Below are 19,777 nucleotides of genomic sequence, written 5' to 3'. Positions count from 1 at the left end.
GAGAAGTCTAGCCCTTTGTGTTTCTGTCTGCCTCGGGGGAGGTGTCTCACTGTGGCCTCCCCTGTCCTGACAGGGCTGTGTTGCTGCTTTCCTGGATGTCGTGATCGGGGGCCGTGCAGTGGAGACGCCGCCGATGTCCTCCGTTAACCTTCTGGAAGGCTTAAGCAGAACTGTGGTGTACATCACCTACAGTCAACTTTTAACTCTGGTAATGGCTTTTCTTCATTAATACAAATTTCTCCTGGGTCTTTTAACTAAGCATGAGCAGAGTTCCCTGAGAGTATGGTGTAAGGAATATAAATCACACTTGAAAAATTGATTTCATTGGTTAAAGAAAAACTTGATTTTCATTTTGCCAGGTGAATTTTATGAAGAGTGTGATGTCTGGAGACCAGCTGAGAGAAGATAGAATGGCTCTGGACAACTTACTGGCAAATTTACCCCAGGCCAAACCAGGAAAAAGCAGCAGTTTAGAAATGACTCCCTACAACACGCCTCAGCTGTCACCAGCAACCACTCCAGCCAACAGAAAGAATCGAATACCTCTAGGTAAAGCGAGTTTCTCTCATTGGGGCTTTTCCTGAAGGGTGATTTTTTTTTTTTAGCATTTGCTGTTGTTCTGTGTTTTGGATTATTGTTTTAATTACTCGGAAAAGTCTCTTAATGTTTACTATTGGTATTTCAGTTTTTAAAAATTATGCCAGATAGGTGAAAGTCTATCATTGGTCTTTAGCTTTAACCTCAACACACTTTTCAAAGTTAATTTAAATTATGGAAGTTATAGTATAAATTTTTTTTTTTTAGATTGGGTGGGTGGGTGGGTAGAGTTTTCCTCTTTTCCTTTCCCCCACCCCCAGCAGCCATTCTTTTTTTTTTTTTTAAAAAAAAAGATTTTTTTTTTTTATTGAAAGGCGGATATACAGAGAGGAGGATATACAGAGAGAAAGATCTTCCATCCGATGGTTCACTCCCCAAGTGATCGCAACGGTTGCAACTGTGCCAATCTGAAGCCAGGAGCCAGGAGCTCTGTCAGGTCTCCCACGCGGGTGCAGTGTCCCAAGGCCTTGGGCCGTCCTAAACTGCTTTCCCAGGCCACAAGCAGGGAGCTGGATGGGAAGCAGGGCAGCCGGGATTAGAACCAGCGACTATATGGGATCCTGGCGCTTGCAAGGCGAGGACTTTAACCACTACACTATCGCACCAGGCCCCCCAGCAGCAATTCTTTTTTTTTTTTAGATTTATTTATTTTTAATACAAAGTCAGATATACAGAGAGGAGAGACAGAGAGGAAGATCTTCCGTCCGATGATTCACTCCCCAAGTGAGCACAACGGCCGGTGCTGTGCCGCTCTGAAGCCGGGAACCTGGAACCTCTTCCGGGTCTCCCACATGGGTGCAGTGTCCCAATGCTTTGGGCCGTCCTCAACTGCTTTCCCAGGCCACAAGCAGGGAGCTGGATGGGAAGTGGGGCTGCTGGGATTAGAGCCGGCGCCCATATGGGATCCCGGGCGTGATCAAGGCGAGGACTTTAGTCACTAGACCATGCCGCCGGGGCCCGTATACTTTAAATTTTTACATCCTTTTCTTTGGGAAAATGTTGAAAAGAAAATGTAATTTGTTATGAGTAATAAGTTTTTGAATTATATAACCTTTTATAAAGTTCTAAATAGTAAATATAGTTTCATTAATAAAGTAGAAAATGATAACTAATGTTTATTATTATTATTATTTTTTTTATTTTTAATTCATTAATTACATTGTATTATGTGACACAGTTTCATAGGTGCTTGGATTCTCCCGACTCCTCCCCAAACCCTCCCACCATGGTGGATTCCTCCACCTTGTTGCATAACCACAGTTCAAGTTCAGTTGAGATTCCCCCATTGCAAGCATATACCAAACATAGAGTCCAGCATCTCATTGTCCAGTCAAGTTCAACGGCTTCTTAGGTATACCCTCTCTGGTCTGAAGACAGATCCAGTAGAGTATCATCCCAGCCAATTAAAAGCTCCAACATACCATCAGCGAAAATTTTCATCATTATGGAATTAATTGACATAGTAATGAGTAACCAATATGTTAAAAGTAAATGCAAGTTCTTAACCACCTTCTGTGACCACGTCATTGACATTTCAATTTTGGTTTATACACAACATGTAACATACATAACGTAACATGTTATACATAACATCATATCATCTTAAATTAAGGCAAACATGTGGTATTTAACCTTTTGGGATTGGCTCATTTCCCTTAGCATTATGGTTTCCAGTTTGGCCCATTTGGCCACAAAGAACTGCATTTTGTTTTTTTTAATAGCTGAGTAGTATTCCATGGAGTAGATGAACCATAGCTTTCTTATCCAATCCTCTGCTGATGGGCATTTTGGTTGCTTCCATGTTTTTGCAATTACTGATTGTGCTGCTATGAGCATAGGAGTGCATGTTGGTTTCTCATAAAACAAGTGTTCTGGATATATTCCTAGGAGTGCTATTGCTGGATCATACGGTATGTTGATTTTGAGTTGTTTGAATGTTCTCCATACTGATTTCCATAGAGGCTGTACCAGCCTGCAGCCCCACCAGCAGTGGAGTAGGGATCCCTTTTCCCCGCAACCTCGCCAACAAGTGTTGTTGGTGCTTTTATTCATGTGGGCCAGTCTTACTGGCGTTAGGTGGTACCTCATTGATGTTTTAATTTGGATTTCCCTTATTGCCAGGGAACTTGAGCATTTTTCATATGTTTATTTGCCATTTGGGTTTGTTCTTTTGTGAAGTGTTTGCCCATTTCCCGTGCCCACTTCTTGAGTGGCTTGTTTGTTTTGGTGTTTTGGCTGTTTTGTAGTTCTTTGTATATTCTGGAGATTAGCCCTCTATCGCCTATGTAGTGTACAAAGATCTTCTCCCATTCTGTGGGCTGCTTTTTTACTTTATTGATTGTTTCCTTTGCTGTACAGAAGCTTTAGAAGCTTCTGTACAGCAAAGGAAACAATTGAACAAGACCTCGAAAGATGGAATAACATCCCATGCTCCTGGATAGGTAAAATCAATATCATTAAAATGTCTATATTGCCAAAGGCAATATATACATTCAACGCAATTCCAATCAAATTGCCAAAAACATTCTTCACGGAACTGGAAACAATGATCCAAAGGTTCATCTGGAAAAACAAAAAACCACGAATAGCCAGAACCATCCTGAAGAACAGGAAGTTAGCAGGGGGAATCACAGTCCCAGACCTCTGGACATACTATAGGGCAGTGGTTATCAAAACAGCCTGGTACTGGCACAAAGATAGAGACGAAGATCAATGGAGCAGAATAGAAACACCAGACGGGAACCCACACAGATACAGCCAAATAATCTTTGACAAAAGGACAAACGATAATCATGGCAAATGAGAAGGTCTGTTCAATAAATGCTGTTGGGACAACTGGTTGATAGCCTGTAGAAACAAAAAGATAGACCCACATCTCTCACCATACACCAAGATCAAATCTAAATGGATAAAAGATCTAAACCTACATCCAGAAACCTTTAAACTTTTGGAAGAAAATGTTGGAAATACTCTGCAAGATCTAGGGGTAGGTCCCTACTTCCTAAGAAGGACCCCAAAAGCAATAGAAATCAAGACCAGAATAAACAAATGGGACCTCATCAAACTAAGAAGCTTCTGTATTATTATTATTTTTAAAGATTTTTTTTTTTATTGGAAAGTCAGATTTACAGAGAGAAGGAGAGACAGAGAGGAAGATGTTCCATCCTCTGATTCATTCCCCAAATGGCCGCAATGGGTGGAGCTGAGCTGATCCAAACCCGGGAGGGCGGTCCTCTATTGCTTTCCCAGGCCACAAGCAGGGAGCTGCGTGGAAAGTGGGGCTGCCGGGATTGGAACCATTGCTCATATGGATCCTGGAACGTGCAAGGCAAGGACTTTAGCCATTAGACTACCGTGACAGCCCATATTTGCTATGGTTTTTTAAAGAAAGATTTATTTATTTTTACTGGAAAGGCAGATCAGATTTAGAGAGAGAAGAAGAGACAGAGAAAGATCTCTCTGTTCCCGGCGCCATGGCCTAGCGGCTAAAGTCCTCCTCGCCTTGAACGCCCCGGGATCCCATATGGGCGCCGGTTCTAATCCCGGCAGCTCCACTTCCCATCCAGCTCCCTGCTTGTGGCCTGGGAAAGCAGTTGAGGACGGCCCAATGCATTGGGACACTGCACCCGCGTGGGAGCCCTGGAAGAGGTTCCAGGTTCCCGGCTTCGGATTGGCGCGCATCGGCCCGTTGCAGTCACTTGGGGAGTGAAACATCGGATGGAAGATCTTCCTCTCTGTCTCTCCTCCTCTCTGTATATCCGGCTTTCCAATAATAATAAAAATCTTAAAAAAAAAAAAATAGAAAGATCTCTCTGTTGGTTCACTCTCTAAGTGGCTGCAGTGACTGGAACTGAGCTGATCTGAAGCCAGGAGCCAGGAGCTTCTTCTGGGTCTCCAAGGTGGGCGCAGAGTCTGAAGGCTTTTGGCTGTCCTCCACTGCTTTCCCAGGCCACAAGCAGGGAGCTGGAATGGAAGTAGAGTTGCTGGGATTAGAACCAGTGCTCATATGGGATTGCTGTGGATGCAAGGGGAGGATTTAGCCACTGAGCCATTGTGTAGAGCCATATTTCTTACCTTTTAATATGTGACAGTTGTTCAGAGGCTTGGTTTTTTTTTTTTTTAATGCTTCCACCCCCCAGGACAGCACTTAACAGCCATTGCTGCTTGGGATTCCTCAACCACCCATCCTACTGCTAAGAGTACGCTAGCATGTCCATTTGGTGGGTAACGGGACGTTCTTATAGAACATTTAATGAAGAAGCAGTTTGGTTGGAGTATGATCCATATTCATGTTGCTTTTGCTTTATGTAGATTGCTATGTGAAATTTGATTACTCGTATTTTTTAGGTTATAAAAAGTTTATTAATATTCATAGATCTGTTCATGAAGTTGTGCTTTAGCTCACAGATCAGCAAAAGATAGTAGAGCCAGCCAACAAATGTGTGAATGCGTCTGTTTTAGACTTTTAGAAGTTGTTATATTTTCTGAATTTTCAGACAAAGGAAATTAATTAATCTACAAAATTATGAAGAGAGGATGATTATATTTCTGCTTCTTTCTGTTATCAAGGAGGTCAGGCTTTCTCTCGAAGTAAAGTTGAAAGATTTTAACTACATTGAATATTTTTGTTTCGTGTAGGTGCTTTTAAAAATTATTTTTGCATTGCAATAGAATTTATATTCAATATTCTATTTGCACTTGTATTTTCATAACTGAAAGAAAATGGAAACTTCTCATAAGACTGAAACTCATATAGAAATTGTTGCAAACTATCTGAATCTTTCAGTGACCCAAAATTCTTGAAAGCCTATAGGACGGATTCTTTTATTATGATATTTTTTGTTTGTTTGTTTAAGATTTGTTTATTTTTATTTTTATTTTTTTTTAAGATTTATTTATTTTATTACAAAGTCAGATATACAGAGAGGAGAGACAAGAGGAAGATCTTCCATCTGATGATTCACTCCCCAAGTGAGCCGCAACGGCCGGTGCCTCGCCGATCCGATACCGGGAACCAGGAACCTCTTCCGGGTCTCCCGCGCGGGTGCAGGGTCCCAAAGCTTTGGGCCGTCCTCGACTGCTTTCCCAGGCCACAAGCAGGGAGCTGGATGGGAAGTAGGGCTGCCGGGATTAGAACTGGTGCCCATATGGGATCCCGGGGCATTCAAGGCGAGGACTTCAGCCGCTAGGCCATGGCGCCGGGCCCTGTTTATTTTTATTTCAAAGTCAGATATACAGAGAGAAGGAGAAACAGAGAGGAAGGTCTTCCGTCCGATGATTCACTCCCCAAGTGACAGCCATGGCCAGAACTGCACTGATCCAAAGCCAGGAGCCAGGAGCTCTTCCGGGTCTCCCTCATAGGGGCAGGGCCCCAAGGCTTTGGTCTGTTCTTAAACTGCTTTCCCAGGCCACAAACAGGGAGCTGGATGGGAAGTGGGGCCACTGGAATTAGAACTGGCTCCCATATGGGATCCCAGTGTGTTCAAGGCAAGGACTTTAGCCACTAGGCCACCGTGCCGGGCCCTAGGATGGATTCTTTTATTTAAAAAATATATATATGTTCACTTGAGTACTTGTTTAGACACAGGAAACACTTGAAAAAATGAATTGTTTACTAAATAAGAATGTGTTCACAAAGCAGAAACAGCTTCATTAAAAAGTATATATTTGAAAGGCAGGGATAGAGAAAAGGGCGGGAGAGATCTTTCATTCACTAGTCACTCCCCATACGGCCACAACAGCCTGTAGACAGCCTGAAAGCAGGGCCAGGACTCCATGTGGGCCTCCCATGTGATGGAAGGAACCCAAGCCCTGGGACCATCCTCTGAGCCTCCCGGGATGCACATTAGCAGGAAGCTGAATTGGAAGTGAGGATGGATCCAGTGCCAGGCACTTAGATGTGAGATGTGGGCCTCTCAGACGGGAACTTCACCTGCTGGCATACACAGTACCTGCCTTGAGATCTTGTATTTTCTGTCATTTTTGAAGATTTACTTATTTATTTGAGAGAGTTAAAGAGTGAGAGGAAAGAACACAGAGAGAGAGTGAAAGAGAAAGATATGCCTTTCATCTGTTGGTTCACTTCCCAGATGACTGTAATAGCCCGGGCTGGACCAGCCGGAAGCCAGGTGCTTGGAACTTACTTTAGGTCTCTCATGTGGGTGATAGGAGCCCAAACACTTGGGTCATCTTCTGCTGCTTTTCCCTTGCCACTAACAGGGAGCTGCATGAGTCTTTAACAAGTAAAAAAGAAGATGGAGCAGCTTGAACATGAACTGGAAACCATATGGGATACCAGCACTGTAGGGTGACCTTACCAGCTGCCACAGTACCAGCTCCTCATTTAACTCATTTAATTTATTTAAATTTTTTTTTAAGATTTATATGATTGAAAGGCAGAGTGACAGAGAGGTAGAGAGCAATCCTTACAGGCACTGGCTCATGCTCCATATGCTAGCATTCCTAACCACATTCAGGAATCGGGATCAAAAATGGAGTAGCTAGGGCTCAAAAGGGCACTCTAGAATAGGATTCCAGTGTCCCAAGTGGCAGCTTAACCCACTTTGCCACAGTGCTTATCCCCAAATCTCCTTTAAGATATTCGGGAAACTAGGGCCCAGTGTGGTAGCCTAGTGGCTAAAGTCCTTGCCTTGCACACACTGGGATTCCATATGGACACTGGTTCATGTCCTGGCAGCTCTACTTCCCTTCCAGCTCTCTGTTTGTGGCCCGGGAAAGTAGTCGAGAACAGACCAAAGTCTTGGGACCCTGTACCAGCATGGGAGACCTGGAGGAAGCTTCTGGCTCCTGGCTTCAGATCAGCTCTGCTCTGCTCTGTCCGTTGCAGCTGCTTGGAGAATGAATCAATGGACGGAAGATCTTTCTGTCTCTCCTCCTCTCTGTATATCTGCCTTTCTAATAAAAATAAAATAAATCTTAAAAAGAGATATTAGGCAAATTTCCATCTTGTATTTTTGGGGAAGAAGTTGATTCATTTCGGCTGGTGGCGGGGAAGTGATTGTATTTTTAAAAATTTTTTAAAAAATTATTTATTTTTTTTTAAAGATTTATTCATTTTATTTTATTACAGCCAGATATTTTTTTATTATTATTATTTTTTTTAGATTTATTCATTTTATTACAGACAAATATACAGAGAGGAGGAGAGACAGAGAGGAAGATCTTCCGTCCGATGATTCACTCCCCAAGTGAGCCGCAACGGGCCGGTGCGCGCCGATCCGATGCTGGGAACCAGGAACCTCTTCCGGGTCTCCCACGTGGGTGCAGTGTCCCAATGCATTGGGCCGTCCTCAACTGCTTTCCCAGGCCACAAGCAGGGAGCTGGATGGGAAGTGGAGCTGCCGGGATTAGAACCGGCACCCATATGGGATCCCGGGGCTTTCAAGGCGAGGACTTTAGCCGCTAGGCCACGCTGCCGGGCCCTACAGCCAGATATACACAGAGAGGAGAGACAGAGAGGAAGATCTTCCATCTGTTGATTCACTCCCCAAGTGAGCCGCAACAGGCCGATGCGCGCCGATCCGAAGCCGGGAACTTGGAACCTCTTCCGGGTCTCCCACGCGGGTGCAGGGTCCCAATGCATTGGGCCTTCCTCAACTGCTTTCCCTGGCCCCAAGCAGGGAGCTGGATGGGAAGTGGAGCTGCCGGGATTAGAACCGGCGCCCACATGGGATCCCGGGGCATTCAAGGCGAGGACTTCAGCTGCTAGGCCATGGCGCCAGGCCCAAAAAATTTATTTATTTTTATTGGAAATTCAGATATACAGAGAGGAGGAGAGACAGACAGGAAGAGGTCCCATGCGCTGATTCACTCCCTAGGTGGTTCAGTTCCTGGAGCTGAGCTGATCTGAAGCCAGCAACCAGGGACTGCTTGGAGGGGATTGCATGTTTGAAAAGTGACTGGGAATATGCATTTTGACCCAGTGAGTTAAACTGTGCTTGTAATACCCGTCTCATATCAGAGTGCCAGTTTGAGTCCTGGTTACTTTACTTCCAGTCAAATTCCTGCTAGTGAGCCTAGGATAATGGCGTGCCCGCGTGGTTGGGTTCTTGACTCCATGTGGAAGACCTGGGTGGAGTGCCTGGCTCTTGGCCTCAGCCTTGCCCAGCGTTGGGCACTGCAAGCATTTGCGGAGTGAACTAGTGGGTAGAAGGGCTCTCCCTCCCTCTATCTCCTTCTCTTCCTATCTGTCACTGTGCCTTTCAAATAAAAATAATTCGATCTCTAAAAAAAAAAAAAGAAAACCAGAAAAACATTACTGGTTTTATCAACAGTTGTCTAGTGAATGTGTGGGAAGCCTGTATCACTGAAGGCATCTTCTAAGAAAAAGTGAAGGTATTTTAAAATGAGGACTAAGATAATACTGCTTTATAACCCTAATTGTGAGGTGATTGAGATGTGTTTGCTGTCCTGCATATGTGACCCTTATCCGTGTGGCACTTTTGTCCAGTAGATGTGGATCTTGGTGATTATCAGTATTTTTTTTTTTTAAGATTTATTTATTTATTTGAAAGGAGAGGGAGAGGGAGCTTCCATCCTCTGGGTCACCCTTGGAATGTGTGCAAAGGCCAGACCTGGGCCAGGCTGGAGCCTTTCTGCTGGTTGCATGTGGATGCAGGGCCCAGGGAGTAAGGCCTTCTGCTGCTGCTTTCCCAGGCTCATTAGCAGGGAGCGGGCTTGGGTATGGAGCAGCCCATATGATGCGGGCATTACAGGTGGCCTGTCTACCTGATAGACCACAATGTTAGCCCCAGTGATCTTGTTTGAGAATCTGTGTTGTCTGCATTAGTCATCAATAGTTACTGAGAGGATCATGTTTCTGGTTTTGCTTTGTGTTTTTGTGCTTGTACAAATATTCTGCACTAATGGAAAATAACATTTTTCTACTTTGTTATTTTTATAATTTTCTTTCTATAAATTATCTTATTTAAAATTTTTGTCAGCTACTCGGAGCAGAAGCCGTACTAACATGCTAATGGACCTACATATGGACCATGAGGGATCGTCTCAAGAAACCATCCAGGAAGTACAGCCAGAGGAGGTGTTGGTCATTTCCTTAGGGACAAGCCCCCAGCTCACTCCAGGAATGATGTCAGAGAATGAGGTATGAATGTCCTGGTACATGCAACTTATACCCGTGATTATTAAGAAATTTAGATTGTTTTCCTTAAATTAGTGGTCCTTTGCTTCTATAAATCAGTATTCATGTCGTGGTTTGATCAAGGCAGATTTGATATCTTATGAGATTTCCCGATTCTTAGATGATGCTTTCTTGCTGTGTCCACACATGGTAGAAGGACTAAGCAGGCTTGCTTGGGCCTAATTATTTTTACAAAAGAGATTTATTTATTTTAATGTGTGAGAGAGAAAGAGATCTTTCATCTGCTGGTTCACTCCCCAAATGGCCTCAGTGGTTGGAGTTGGGCCAGTCTTAAGCCAGGAGCCTCTTCTGGGTGTTCCACATGGTGCAGCGGACCAAATACTCAGACTTTCCCAGGCCATTGACAGGGAGTTAGAGTAAAGTGGAAACTCCTGGATTCCGGCAGGCTAGAACCAGCATCCGTATTGTATGCTAATATCGCAGGTGGTACTTTTACCTGCTATACCATAGTGGTTGCCCCTTATGTGAGTAATTTATAAAAGTACTAATCCAGGCCCGGCGTGAGTGTGTAGCGGCTGTTTAAGTCCTTGCCTTGAATGCGCCGGGATCCCATATGGGCACTGGTCCTAATCCTGGTAGCTCCACTTCCAATCCAGCTCCCTGCTTGTGGCCTGGTAAAGCAGTTGAGGATGACCCAAAGCCTTGGGACCCTACACCCGCGTGGGAGATCTGGAAAGAATTCCTGGCTCCTGGCTTCGGATCGGCACAGCACCGGCCATTGCGGTCACTTGGGGAGTGAATCATCGGACAGAAGATCTTCTCTGTCCTCCTCTTTGTACATCTGCCTTTCCAGTAAAAATAAATAAATCTTAAAAAAAATACTAATCCCTCCCGTGAGGCCCTGATTTCATGCCTTACTCCCCTACCCGATAGTCCCACTTCCAAATGCCGTATCTTTTTTGCTAATATTTCAGCACTTGAATTCTGGGGGAGCACAGTCATGCCAAGGAAATGCATTTAAAGCATGATCTTCATTGTATTCAGTGGGCCTACCCTGACATATTGTCATCTACTAAACTCCTTATGAACTACTGTAGAGGCATTTTAGTTAGCACATCTGTGACATTGAAGTTGGTGAACAGGTCTACAACAAAAAATTTTTTCCTAGTAGTATTAGAAAAAAGAAGCCTCAAAATTGTGATGTGTAAATTGAAGAGACTTACCCTGTGTTTTTTTTTTTTTTTTTTTTTTTAGATCTATTTTTATTTTTATTACAAAGTCAAATATACTGAGAGGAGGAGAGACAGAGAGGAAGTGGAGCCGCCGGGATTAGAACCAGCGGCCATATGGGATCAAGGCGAGGACCTTAGCCACTAGGCCACGCTGCCCTGTGATTTGTAAGAAATATTTTTATGCTTGTTTTATTTCCAATGGCATACTAACACCATTTCTGCCAAGAATTTTTGAGTGTTTTTTTCCCCTTACTCTTTGTCTTGTCAGGAATAAAATGGAAAAGACAACTGAAAAGAAAACATAAAGATGTAGAGTCTTTTGAGGAAATGAGTTTGGGAGTGTCAAAATCAGTTTTTTAAGTTTTTTTTTTTAAGATTTATTTTTATTGGAAAGGCATATTTACAGAGGGATGGAAAGAGAAGGTCTTTCAGCTGCTAGTTTACTCCACAAATGGCTGCAATGGCTGCTTTGGCCAGGCTGGGCCAGGCCAGTGCTGGGCGCCTCAGAGCTTCATCTGGGTCTTCCACATGGTGACGGGGGCCCAAGCGCTTGGGCCGAATTCCACTGCTTTTCCCATGAGCAGGGAGCCAGCTTGAAGCAGAGCAGACAGGACATTAGTTGGCTTCGTGTGAGATTGCTAGCATCATAAGCAGCAACTTCACCCACTGTACTTCAGGTTTAAAAACTGCCTCAGTTTTAAGATGTATGTGTGTGTTTTAAAGATTTACTTATTTATATTCAAAAGTCACATATGCAGAGAGGAGAAGAGACAAAGTTCCTCCATCTGCTGACTCATTCCCCAAGGGGCCACAATGACTGGAGCTGAGACATCTGAAGCCAGCAGCCAGGAGCCTCCTCTGGGTCTCCCATGCAGGTGCATGGTCGTGCAGGGTCCCAAGCCATCTTTAGCTGCTTTCATAGGTGCATGAACAGAGAGCTGGATCAGAAATAGAGCTGTCTGAACTCGAGCCAGCACCCACATGGGATGCTGGCACCTCAGGTGGTGACTCTACCTGATACACTGCAATGCCAGCCCCTAAGATGTTTGTAAATAAAAACTGTGGAATGTGTCAGAAGGCAAGGAGACATATCGACCATGAAGGCCAGAATCGCTTCCAGATTGTGACCTCCTGAAACAGAAGCAGCATCTCACATTCAGCAGTGTGTGTTATTGAAGAAAACTCACTACTGGCCTCCGAAGAAGAACCCATCATAACTGTAATAAAGTGATGATGGTGGTTGATAGAAACGTGTTTTGGATTGGCATGACTGTTTGGAAAGAGGACTGTCCAATTCTAGAATTCATTTCTTAACATAAAAAATGAGTAAACCATAAAAAACTGTCAGAAGTGAGTTTTTTGGAACTCTACAATTAATGACAAACTTGTAATAATAACTGCATTTTATTGAGGGTCCAAGTTCTTGGGTTCCTGTCACCCAGGTGGAAGTCCCAGATGGATTTCCAGGCTTATGTTTGGTCCAGCCTCTGCTATTGTCATTTGAGGAGTGAACCAGCAGATCAAAGATCTGATTCTCTCACTCTTTCTAACTCTGTCTACTAAATAATTAACTAAATACATAGGTAAGGCTTAAAAAAAAAAAAAAGCAGTCTTGGGACTGACATGTTGACATATCAGGTTAGTCCTTCACTTGCAGCACAAGTATCCCATATGGGCCCTGGTTTGTGTCCTGGCTGCTCCACTTGCCAGTCCAGCTCCTTGCTTATGGCCTGGGGAAGCAGTGGGAGATGGCCTAACTTGGTGCATCAACAGGAGCTGGATCACAAGTAGAAAAGCTGCAATTTGAATCAGTGCTTACATAAGATGCCAGCATTGCAGATGGCAGCTTAACCCACACTTCAGGTAAACTATTTTTAAGTATACTCTGAAGGCTTACGGAACCCTGGACAAAAAGCTCATGAAGAAACCAAGATGGCAAGTTTTCGGTGATTAGAGGATATTTCTAAAGAAACAGAATTACAGGACTGAGTTCTGTGGAAATCCTGGGGTTGGAAAGTACAACAGCTGGACTAAAATTCAGTTGCGTTGTCCGCTCGCAGCTTTGAGCAGGCAGAAGAGCCAGTGGTCTTGAAGATGATTCAATTGAGATCATTGCCTATTGGGAACAAAAAGAATAGAAGAGACAAATGTTGCATTCTTCCAGAAGATACAGCTACTTTGAATGTACTTGACCTAAAAGCCCAGAGTATGTAGCATAACTGACATAATTCAAGGGACATATACGTAGTTGTAGAAATACAGTTGGTGAATTCAGTACCCTGCTTTCTATAATGGATAGAGCAGCTAGGCCGTAAGACTAATGCATGGTTGGGCCTGGCGCCGTGGCCTAATGCCTAAAGGCCTCGCCTTGAGCACACTGGGTTCCCATATGGGCGCCGGTTCTAATCCCGGCAGCTCTGCTTCCCATCCAGCTCCCTGCTTGTGGCCTGGGAAAGCAATCGAGGACGGCCCAAAGCTTTGGGACCCTGTGCCCACGTGGGAGACCCAGAAGAGCTCCTGGTTCCGGTTCAGATTGGCGCAGCATCAGTCGTTGTGACCACTTGGGGAGTGAAACATTGGACGGAAGCTCTTCCTCTCTCTCTCTCCTCCTCTCCGTATGTCTGACTTTGTATTAAAAATAAATAAATCTTAAAAAAAAAAAGCTAATGCAGGGTGTAAGCGTTATAAACCTCACTAGAGCTAACATGCCTCAGGTGAATTAGCAGATCGCTTAGCAGAAGTGGAGCAGATAGGGCTTGAACTGGCACTAAGGTGAAATGCCCATGCTGTAAGCAGCAGCTCAAATGGCTGTGCCGTTGCTGGCTCCAGAGTTAGGATTCCTTACTTGTTAAGGGAATAGATTAGATCAGCATTTCTTAAATTGAGGTGGTGTTAGTATTCTCTTCATTTTTTTTTAAGATTTATTTGTTTTTATTGGGAACTCAGATATACATAGAGGAGGAGAGATAGATCCTGGTCCCGTAACACTGACTTCTGAGTGCTACTGATTTAGCGCATGTGCAGTTTACCGCTGCTCCTCCTGCAGTTTATCAGTGCTCTGAATCCTTGACTGTGCAGGATGGCATCTGTACAGGCACCAAGAGATCTGGGGCTGTCAGCCGTCAGCTCCAGGGACCACACAGACCCGGCAGGATGCAAGGCTGATGCTGCTTTCTCTGTGGGCTCAGCTCAGTGCAGTTAGCTAGAAACAAGCCCACTCTAGGCCTTCACTGGAAATCCATACTTGCTACCCCGCTTTTACAAGATGGTGCCTGGCAGGGTGCTGTTGGAGAATTGGGGCTGCTGGCTTTCAGCTCCAGGGACCACACAGACCCTGCAGGGAGCAAAGCTGGTGCTGCCCTCCCTGCTGGATCAGCTCCGTGTGATCAGCCAAAAATGAACCCCCTCTGGGCTGTTGGGTCAACTCTGTACTCTGCTTCTCCACACAAGTGGTGCCCGGAGTCCCGTACTTTTTCTCCTCGTGCCTCCCCTCTGCTTTTGTTCTCTTTTATCTCTGTCTGTCTGCCTTTTAAGTTAAAACAGCAAAAAAAGACATATCTGGGACACACATGTGACATTAGATTGGCAGGTTTCAGGTCCTAGCTCCTCTGCCTCCCATCTGATTTCTTAGGAATGCGCATCTGGTGAGATAGCAGGTGATGGCTCGGGTCCCTGCCACCTGCATCGCGAACTCAGGAGGAGTTCTTAGCTCCTGGCTTCAGCTGGCCTAGCCCTCACTATTGAGGGGGTTTGCTCTTTGTGCCAGGATAGGGAAGGTGTGTGTATGCATGTACTTGTGGCTGCCTTTAAAATACAGTAAAGAAAAATTTGCTGAATGTGTTTTGGGAAAATATGTTCATTGTGGATTGATCATTTTGTTTTAGGTTAATTCTCATTACTATATAGGTCTTTAGGTGTTTTTCCCTAGTTAGCTAGAATCTTTAAACTCACCACATTGTATTGTGTATTGCTCAGTACGAATTAAACGTTTTAAGTCATCTGAAAAACATTTAATTCAGGAAAATAGGAAGTATATATTTTGAAATGTCTTTATAAAAGCATTATGTATAAATGTATAGAACCATTTAAAAAATCTCTAATTTACTGATTTAAATGCAAAGCCAACACAACATCACGTAAGAGTAATTTTTTATTTAAAATCTTACTTAGCTGACAAAATAACATTTTGTACAGCATGATGTTTTGATGTATATATGAGATTATTCAAAGTTTATGTACAGTGGAATTAAAAGGTAAGATCTGGGGGTACAAGCAGTTTTGAAATCCAGGAGTAGTTTTTCATAATCTTCTTTTAAGATTTTTTCACTCGGAAGAATTATAGAGAGTGAGGGAGAGACACAAAGCTAGAAGTCTTCTGTCTGCTGGATCACTTTCTGGTCAGACTCAAGCCAGGAACCAGGACCTTCTCCTGGATCTCTCATGTTGGTGACAAAGTCCCAGGTATTTTGGCCATCTTCTGTTCCTTTTCCGAGATCATTAGCAGAGAGTTGGGTTGAAATGGAGCAGGACACGAACCACAACCCATGTGGGATGGTAGTGTCACAGGTAGCGGTTTCACCTGCTGTGCCAGCCACACTGTTGGCCAGCCCCTCTTGTGAACTTGTTGAAGATACCTGGTACACGTGTGGCAGGCTGAATCCAGCTTATTAGCACAAGCATTACCTCAAATATTTAGTGTGTGTTAAGGACATTTTTCTTTTTGGTGAGGATGCTAAGCATCTAGCAATACGAAGGAAACCGAGGGCCGTGGGTTCTGATGGTGCTTATAGCATGCTGTGCACTCAATTGCTCATGATGGCGGGGGTGCACATACGAACTTGAGCTACGTTGATTTGTGGGGAATGAAAAGGAACTCTATTATTTGCAAATCATCCAGAGAATGTATGATTTAAACTTCTTTTAAAAGGGTTTATTTGTTAGAAAGGCAGCATTAGGGAAGGTGGGGGAGAGAAAGCGAGAAAGAGGAAGAGAGAGAGACCTCCCATCCCCTGGTTTGCTCTCCAAATGGCCACAACAGCTGGGATAAGCCAGTCTAGTCAGGAGCCTCGAGCTGCTTCTGGGTCTCCCACTTGGGTAGCTAGGGCTCCAGGACTTGGCCATTTGCTGCTGCTTTCCCAGGCACGTTAGCAGGGAGCTGGATCGTAAGTAGAGCAACTGGAACCATGGACTGGTGCCCTATGGATGTTGGCACTTTAGGCATCGGTTTGACCCACTACACCTCTGGCCCTGAAAATATTTCACAAAGATGATCCACTCCACACTGGACACAGTTGCGAAGTCAGCATTCCACTGCTTCTGTGGCGTTCAGGAGGGTTTCACTGGGATGAGTTAAATCCTGGGGCCTGCAAGATAGCATGATCACGTGTTATTTCCAGTTGAATTTGTTTATTGGTTTTTGAAAAAATACACTGCAAATTTAATGTCTTTTACAGTGCCAAATGTGGTGTGTGTGTTTCATCCTCACCAATGCCATGACCTGCATCCTACTTCTGTCATTGTTTACCAGATGAGGAAGCTGGGGCTTAGGGAGCATTAACTAGTTCGTGGTTGTAGAGGTGACCTGTGGCAGAATGGGAACGAGCCACTGCCAACATCAAAAAGCCTCTTGGTTCCTGCGGCCTTAAGCACGACTCCTTAGGTGTCTGACACTGGGGCATCCGTGGTTTTGCTGATACTCTCTCTCTTCCAGTATTATTATAAGCTTGATAGTCCTTGTAAATGACTTTTCAGTCAAAAGTGAAAACCAAGAACATCTGTTTTAAAAAGCATAATTCAAGAAGAGTTTAGGGCCCGGCACCGTGGCCTAGCGGCTAAAGTCCTCGCCTTGAACACTCCTGGGATCCCATATGGGCACTGGTTCTACTACGCATCCAGCTCCCTGCTTGTGGCCTGGGAAACCAGTTGAGGACGGCCCAAAGCATTAGGACACTGCACCCGCGTGGGAGACCCGGAAGAGGTTCCAGGTTCCCGGCTTTGGAACGGCACAGCACCGGCCTTTGTGCTCACTTGGGGAGTGAATCATCGGATGGAAGATCTTCCTCTCTGTCTCTCCTCCTCTCTGTATATCTGACTTTGTAATAAAAAAAAAAAAAAAAAAAAAAAAAAAAGAGGGTTTAAGGGGGCAGGTGTCATGGTGTGGCAGACTAGGCCTTTTTTGCCTGTGACTGCAACATCCCATGTGGGTGAGGGTTTGAGTCCTGAGTACTAAACATCTGACCCAGCTCCCTGCTTGTGGCCTGGGAAAGCAGCCGAGGACAGCCCAAAGCCTTGGGACACTGCACCCATGTGTTATACCCGGAGGAAGCTCCTGGCTCCCAGCTTTAGACCAGCTCAACTAGGCCTGTTGTGGGCATTTGGGGGGTAGTCCAGCAGATGTAAGATCTTTCTCTGTCTCTTTCTCTGTAATTGTGCCTTTCAAATAAAAAATAAGTGAACTTTTCTATTAAAAGAAGAATTTAAATAACTATCTGCTGTGATTTTTTTTTTTTTTTTTTTTTTACCAGTGATGTTTGAGTTGTGATCAAGCACAATTGACGTTTTGTGTTTCAGGTCCTAAACATGCAACTTTCGGATGGAGGACACGGAGATGTCCCTGTTGATGAAAACAAACTCCACGGTAAACCTGATAAAACCTTGCGCTTTTCCCTCTGCAGTGATAATCTGGAAGGAATATCTGAAGGTGAAGGGTTACTTCATTCAAGGAGTTGTGTGATTCAAGTAATATTTTGTTTTGTGTTCTTTAAAGGAGCCTTATAAATTATAGTTATACCGTCTGGGCCTCTCACTGAGGAGAGTAATGAAGTTCTCTAGTGAGTGTGAGCAGTTGGCTGTAAAGATTGTTTCCTAGAGTAAATTGTGAGAGGCCGTTGGTTGTGTAAAATTGAGAATATATAACTTTTCTTGTAGACTTGGAATTACAGACTTTGTTTCTCCAGTGTTAATATATGCCAAAACTTACAAAGCTCCTTTAGAGGGATATAATGCATGCATAAATGGGAAAAATAGTGGATTAGTATTTCAGGATGCTGTATATGATTTCAATGTCCTATTTAAATAGATTTGTTGTATTCATTTGAAACGCGGAGCTCGGGGAGGTGAGGGTGGGGGTGAGAGAGATTGATCTTCTCTCCAGCGGCCATAATGGCCAGGGCAGGACCAGGCTAAAGGGAGGAGCGTCTCCCCCGTTTCCATGTGGGTGCCAGGCCCGAGCACTTCCTCCATCCCCTGCTGAATTCTCAGGCATGTTAGCAGGGAACAGCCAGGTCGGAAACCAATGCCCGCATGGGATGTTGGTGTCAGAGTGGTGTCCTTACTCATTATGCCACAACACTGGGCACCGTGTCTTATATTTTTTTTTTTATTCACATACACATACCTTTATGAAACAATATAATGCAAATAGGAATAAAAGGGAAAATGAAAGGCTAAGACTGTGATGAGTGTTTTTGAAAAGTTTACTTGTTTTCATCTACTTGAATGACAGAAAATGTGAGAGGGAGGGAGAGTCTGTCTGCTGAGTCATTCCCCAAACGCCAGCAGCAGCTAGGACTGTATGAAATCTGGAACACTAAATTCAGTCTGAATTTCCCACAACAACCAGGGGCAATCCTGGCTAAGGTTAGGGGTTAAATACTTAGACCAGCTGCTGCTTCAGCAGGAAGCTGGACTGTAAGCCAAGCAGCTGGGACGTGAACTGGTGCTTGGATGCGTTGCTGGCGTCACACTCACTGTGCCACCACTGGCCTCTACAACGCCCACATGGGCATTCAAGGAGAGACTTTAGCCACTAGACCACCACGCCAGGCCCTACATTCTTTTTTTTTTTTTTTAAAGATTTATTCATTTTATTACAGCCAGATATATACAGAGGAGAGACAGAGAGGAAGATCTTCCGTCCGATGATTCACTCCCCAAGTGAGCCGCAACATTCTTGTTTTTTAATGGCTGCCTTAGCTCCAAATAATTGCTGGCTCAGAGGGCATGCATATTTTTAAAGTATAAATGCTGCATTAAAAGGACTTTAATTAATTTTTAGTCTCTTATTAAGGCTCAAAAACTTGAATGATAGCTCTTAAGTATTTTAAAAGGATGTCTCCATTACATATATTTCTCCAGGTCCTTCAAATCGCTCCAACTCAGTGTCCTCTCTAGATCTGGAAGCCGAGTCTGTGTCAGAGCTTGGAGCGGGGCCTTCTGGGAGCAATGGTGTTGAAGCTCTACAGCTGTTGGAGCATGAGCAAGGTAAAGTGAGGTCCAACTTGGTCCCTGATGTTTGCCTGATTGCAGGATAAACGGGATTTGTATCTAAGTTGTTCAGTTAAGATGATTATGTAGGGACCGTTAAATCTAACCTTTATTCATGGTTCTTTCAGTTCTTAGAAATGTTTATGTCAGTTGTTTAGGTTTAAATTACATAGAATAAACGAATTACTTTAAATGCTATTTTATTTGGTGTTTCAGCTCTGTAGTATTTAAGGAACAGAATGATAAATAGTCAAGGAACTTAGAAAAGGTGTAAAATGGTACATAGATGGTTAAATGTATTAAACAATACTTTGGTTGAAAGGGTAGAGCAAAAGTTTAAAGGAGGAAGCTAATAGTTTTAGTTCGGCAGATACTGCAGTTGGCGGAAGTTGGAGTCAGTTGTTCTAAGAGAAGGATGAGCATGAATACGTTCAAGAGCTTGCAGACCACAGGCAAACAGGTGAAATAGTGATTGAAGAGTGGGTGAGTCCCTGTTGTTGAAAAAAGAAAACCGTACTTCAGGATTAACACAGAAGCTATCGCTTCTCGGCCTTTTGGCTAA

At 44.0% G+C, this 19,777-nt stretch overlaps 1 protein-coding gene across 8 annotated transcripts in view; it reads left to right on the top strand.

Annotated features, from left to right (window-relative positions):
* GAPVD1 (GTPase activating protein and VPS9 domains 1) overlaps positions 1-19,777 on the top strand; it is an 82,794-nt gene that overhangs the window by 29,049 nt on the left and 33,968 nt on the right. For 6 of the 8 annotated variants that reach the window (XR_009246583.1, XM_058672114.1, XM_058672110.1 and 3 more), the window contains 5 exons: positions 74-208; positions 360-549; positions 9,561-9,721; positions 17,521-17,650; positions 19,087-19,212. Coding sequence is in view for 7 of the 8 variants with exons in the window: in XM_058672114.1 (XP_058528097.1) it covers positions 74-208; positions 360-549; positions 9,561-9,721; positions 17,521-17,650; positions 19,087-19,212 (742 nt within the window). In the remaining variant the exon portion in view is untranslated. The remainder of the gene's footprint in view (positions 1-73; positions 209-359; positions 550-9,560; positions 9,722-17,520; positions 17,651-19,086; positions 19,213-19,777) is intronic. The other 2 variants (XM_058672115.1, XM_058672113.1) reach the window with 1 other exon arrangement.

This window comes from Ochotona princeps, chromosome 14, assembly GCF_030435755.1.
Source record: "Ochotona princeps isolate mOchPri1 chromosome 14, mOchPri1.hap1, whole genome shotgun sequence".
In the NCBI taxonomy this organism is placed as follows: domain Eukaryota; kingdom Metazoa; phylum Chordata; class Mammalia; order Lagomorpha; family Ochotonidae; genus Ochotona; species Ochotona princeps.
This window is presented reverse-complemented; position numbering and strand designations above follow the sequence as displayed.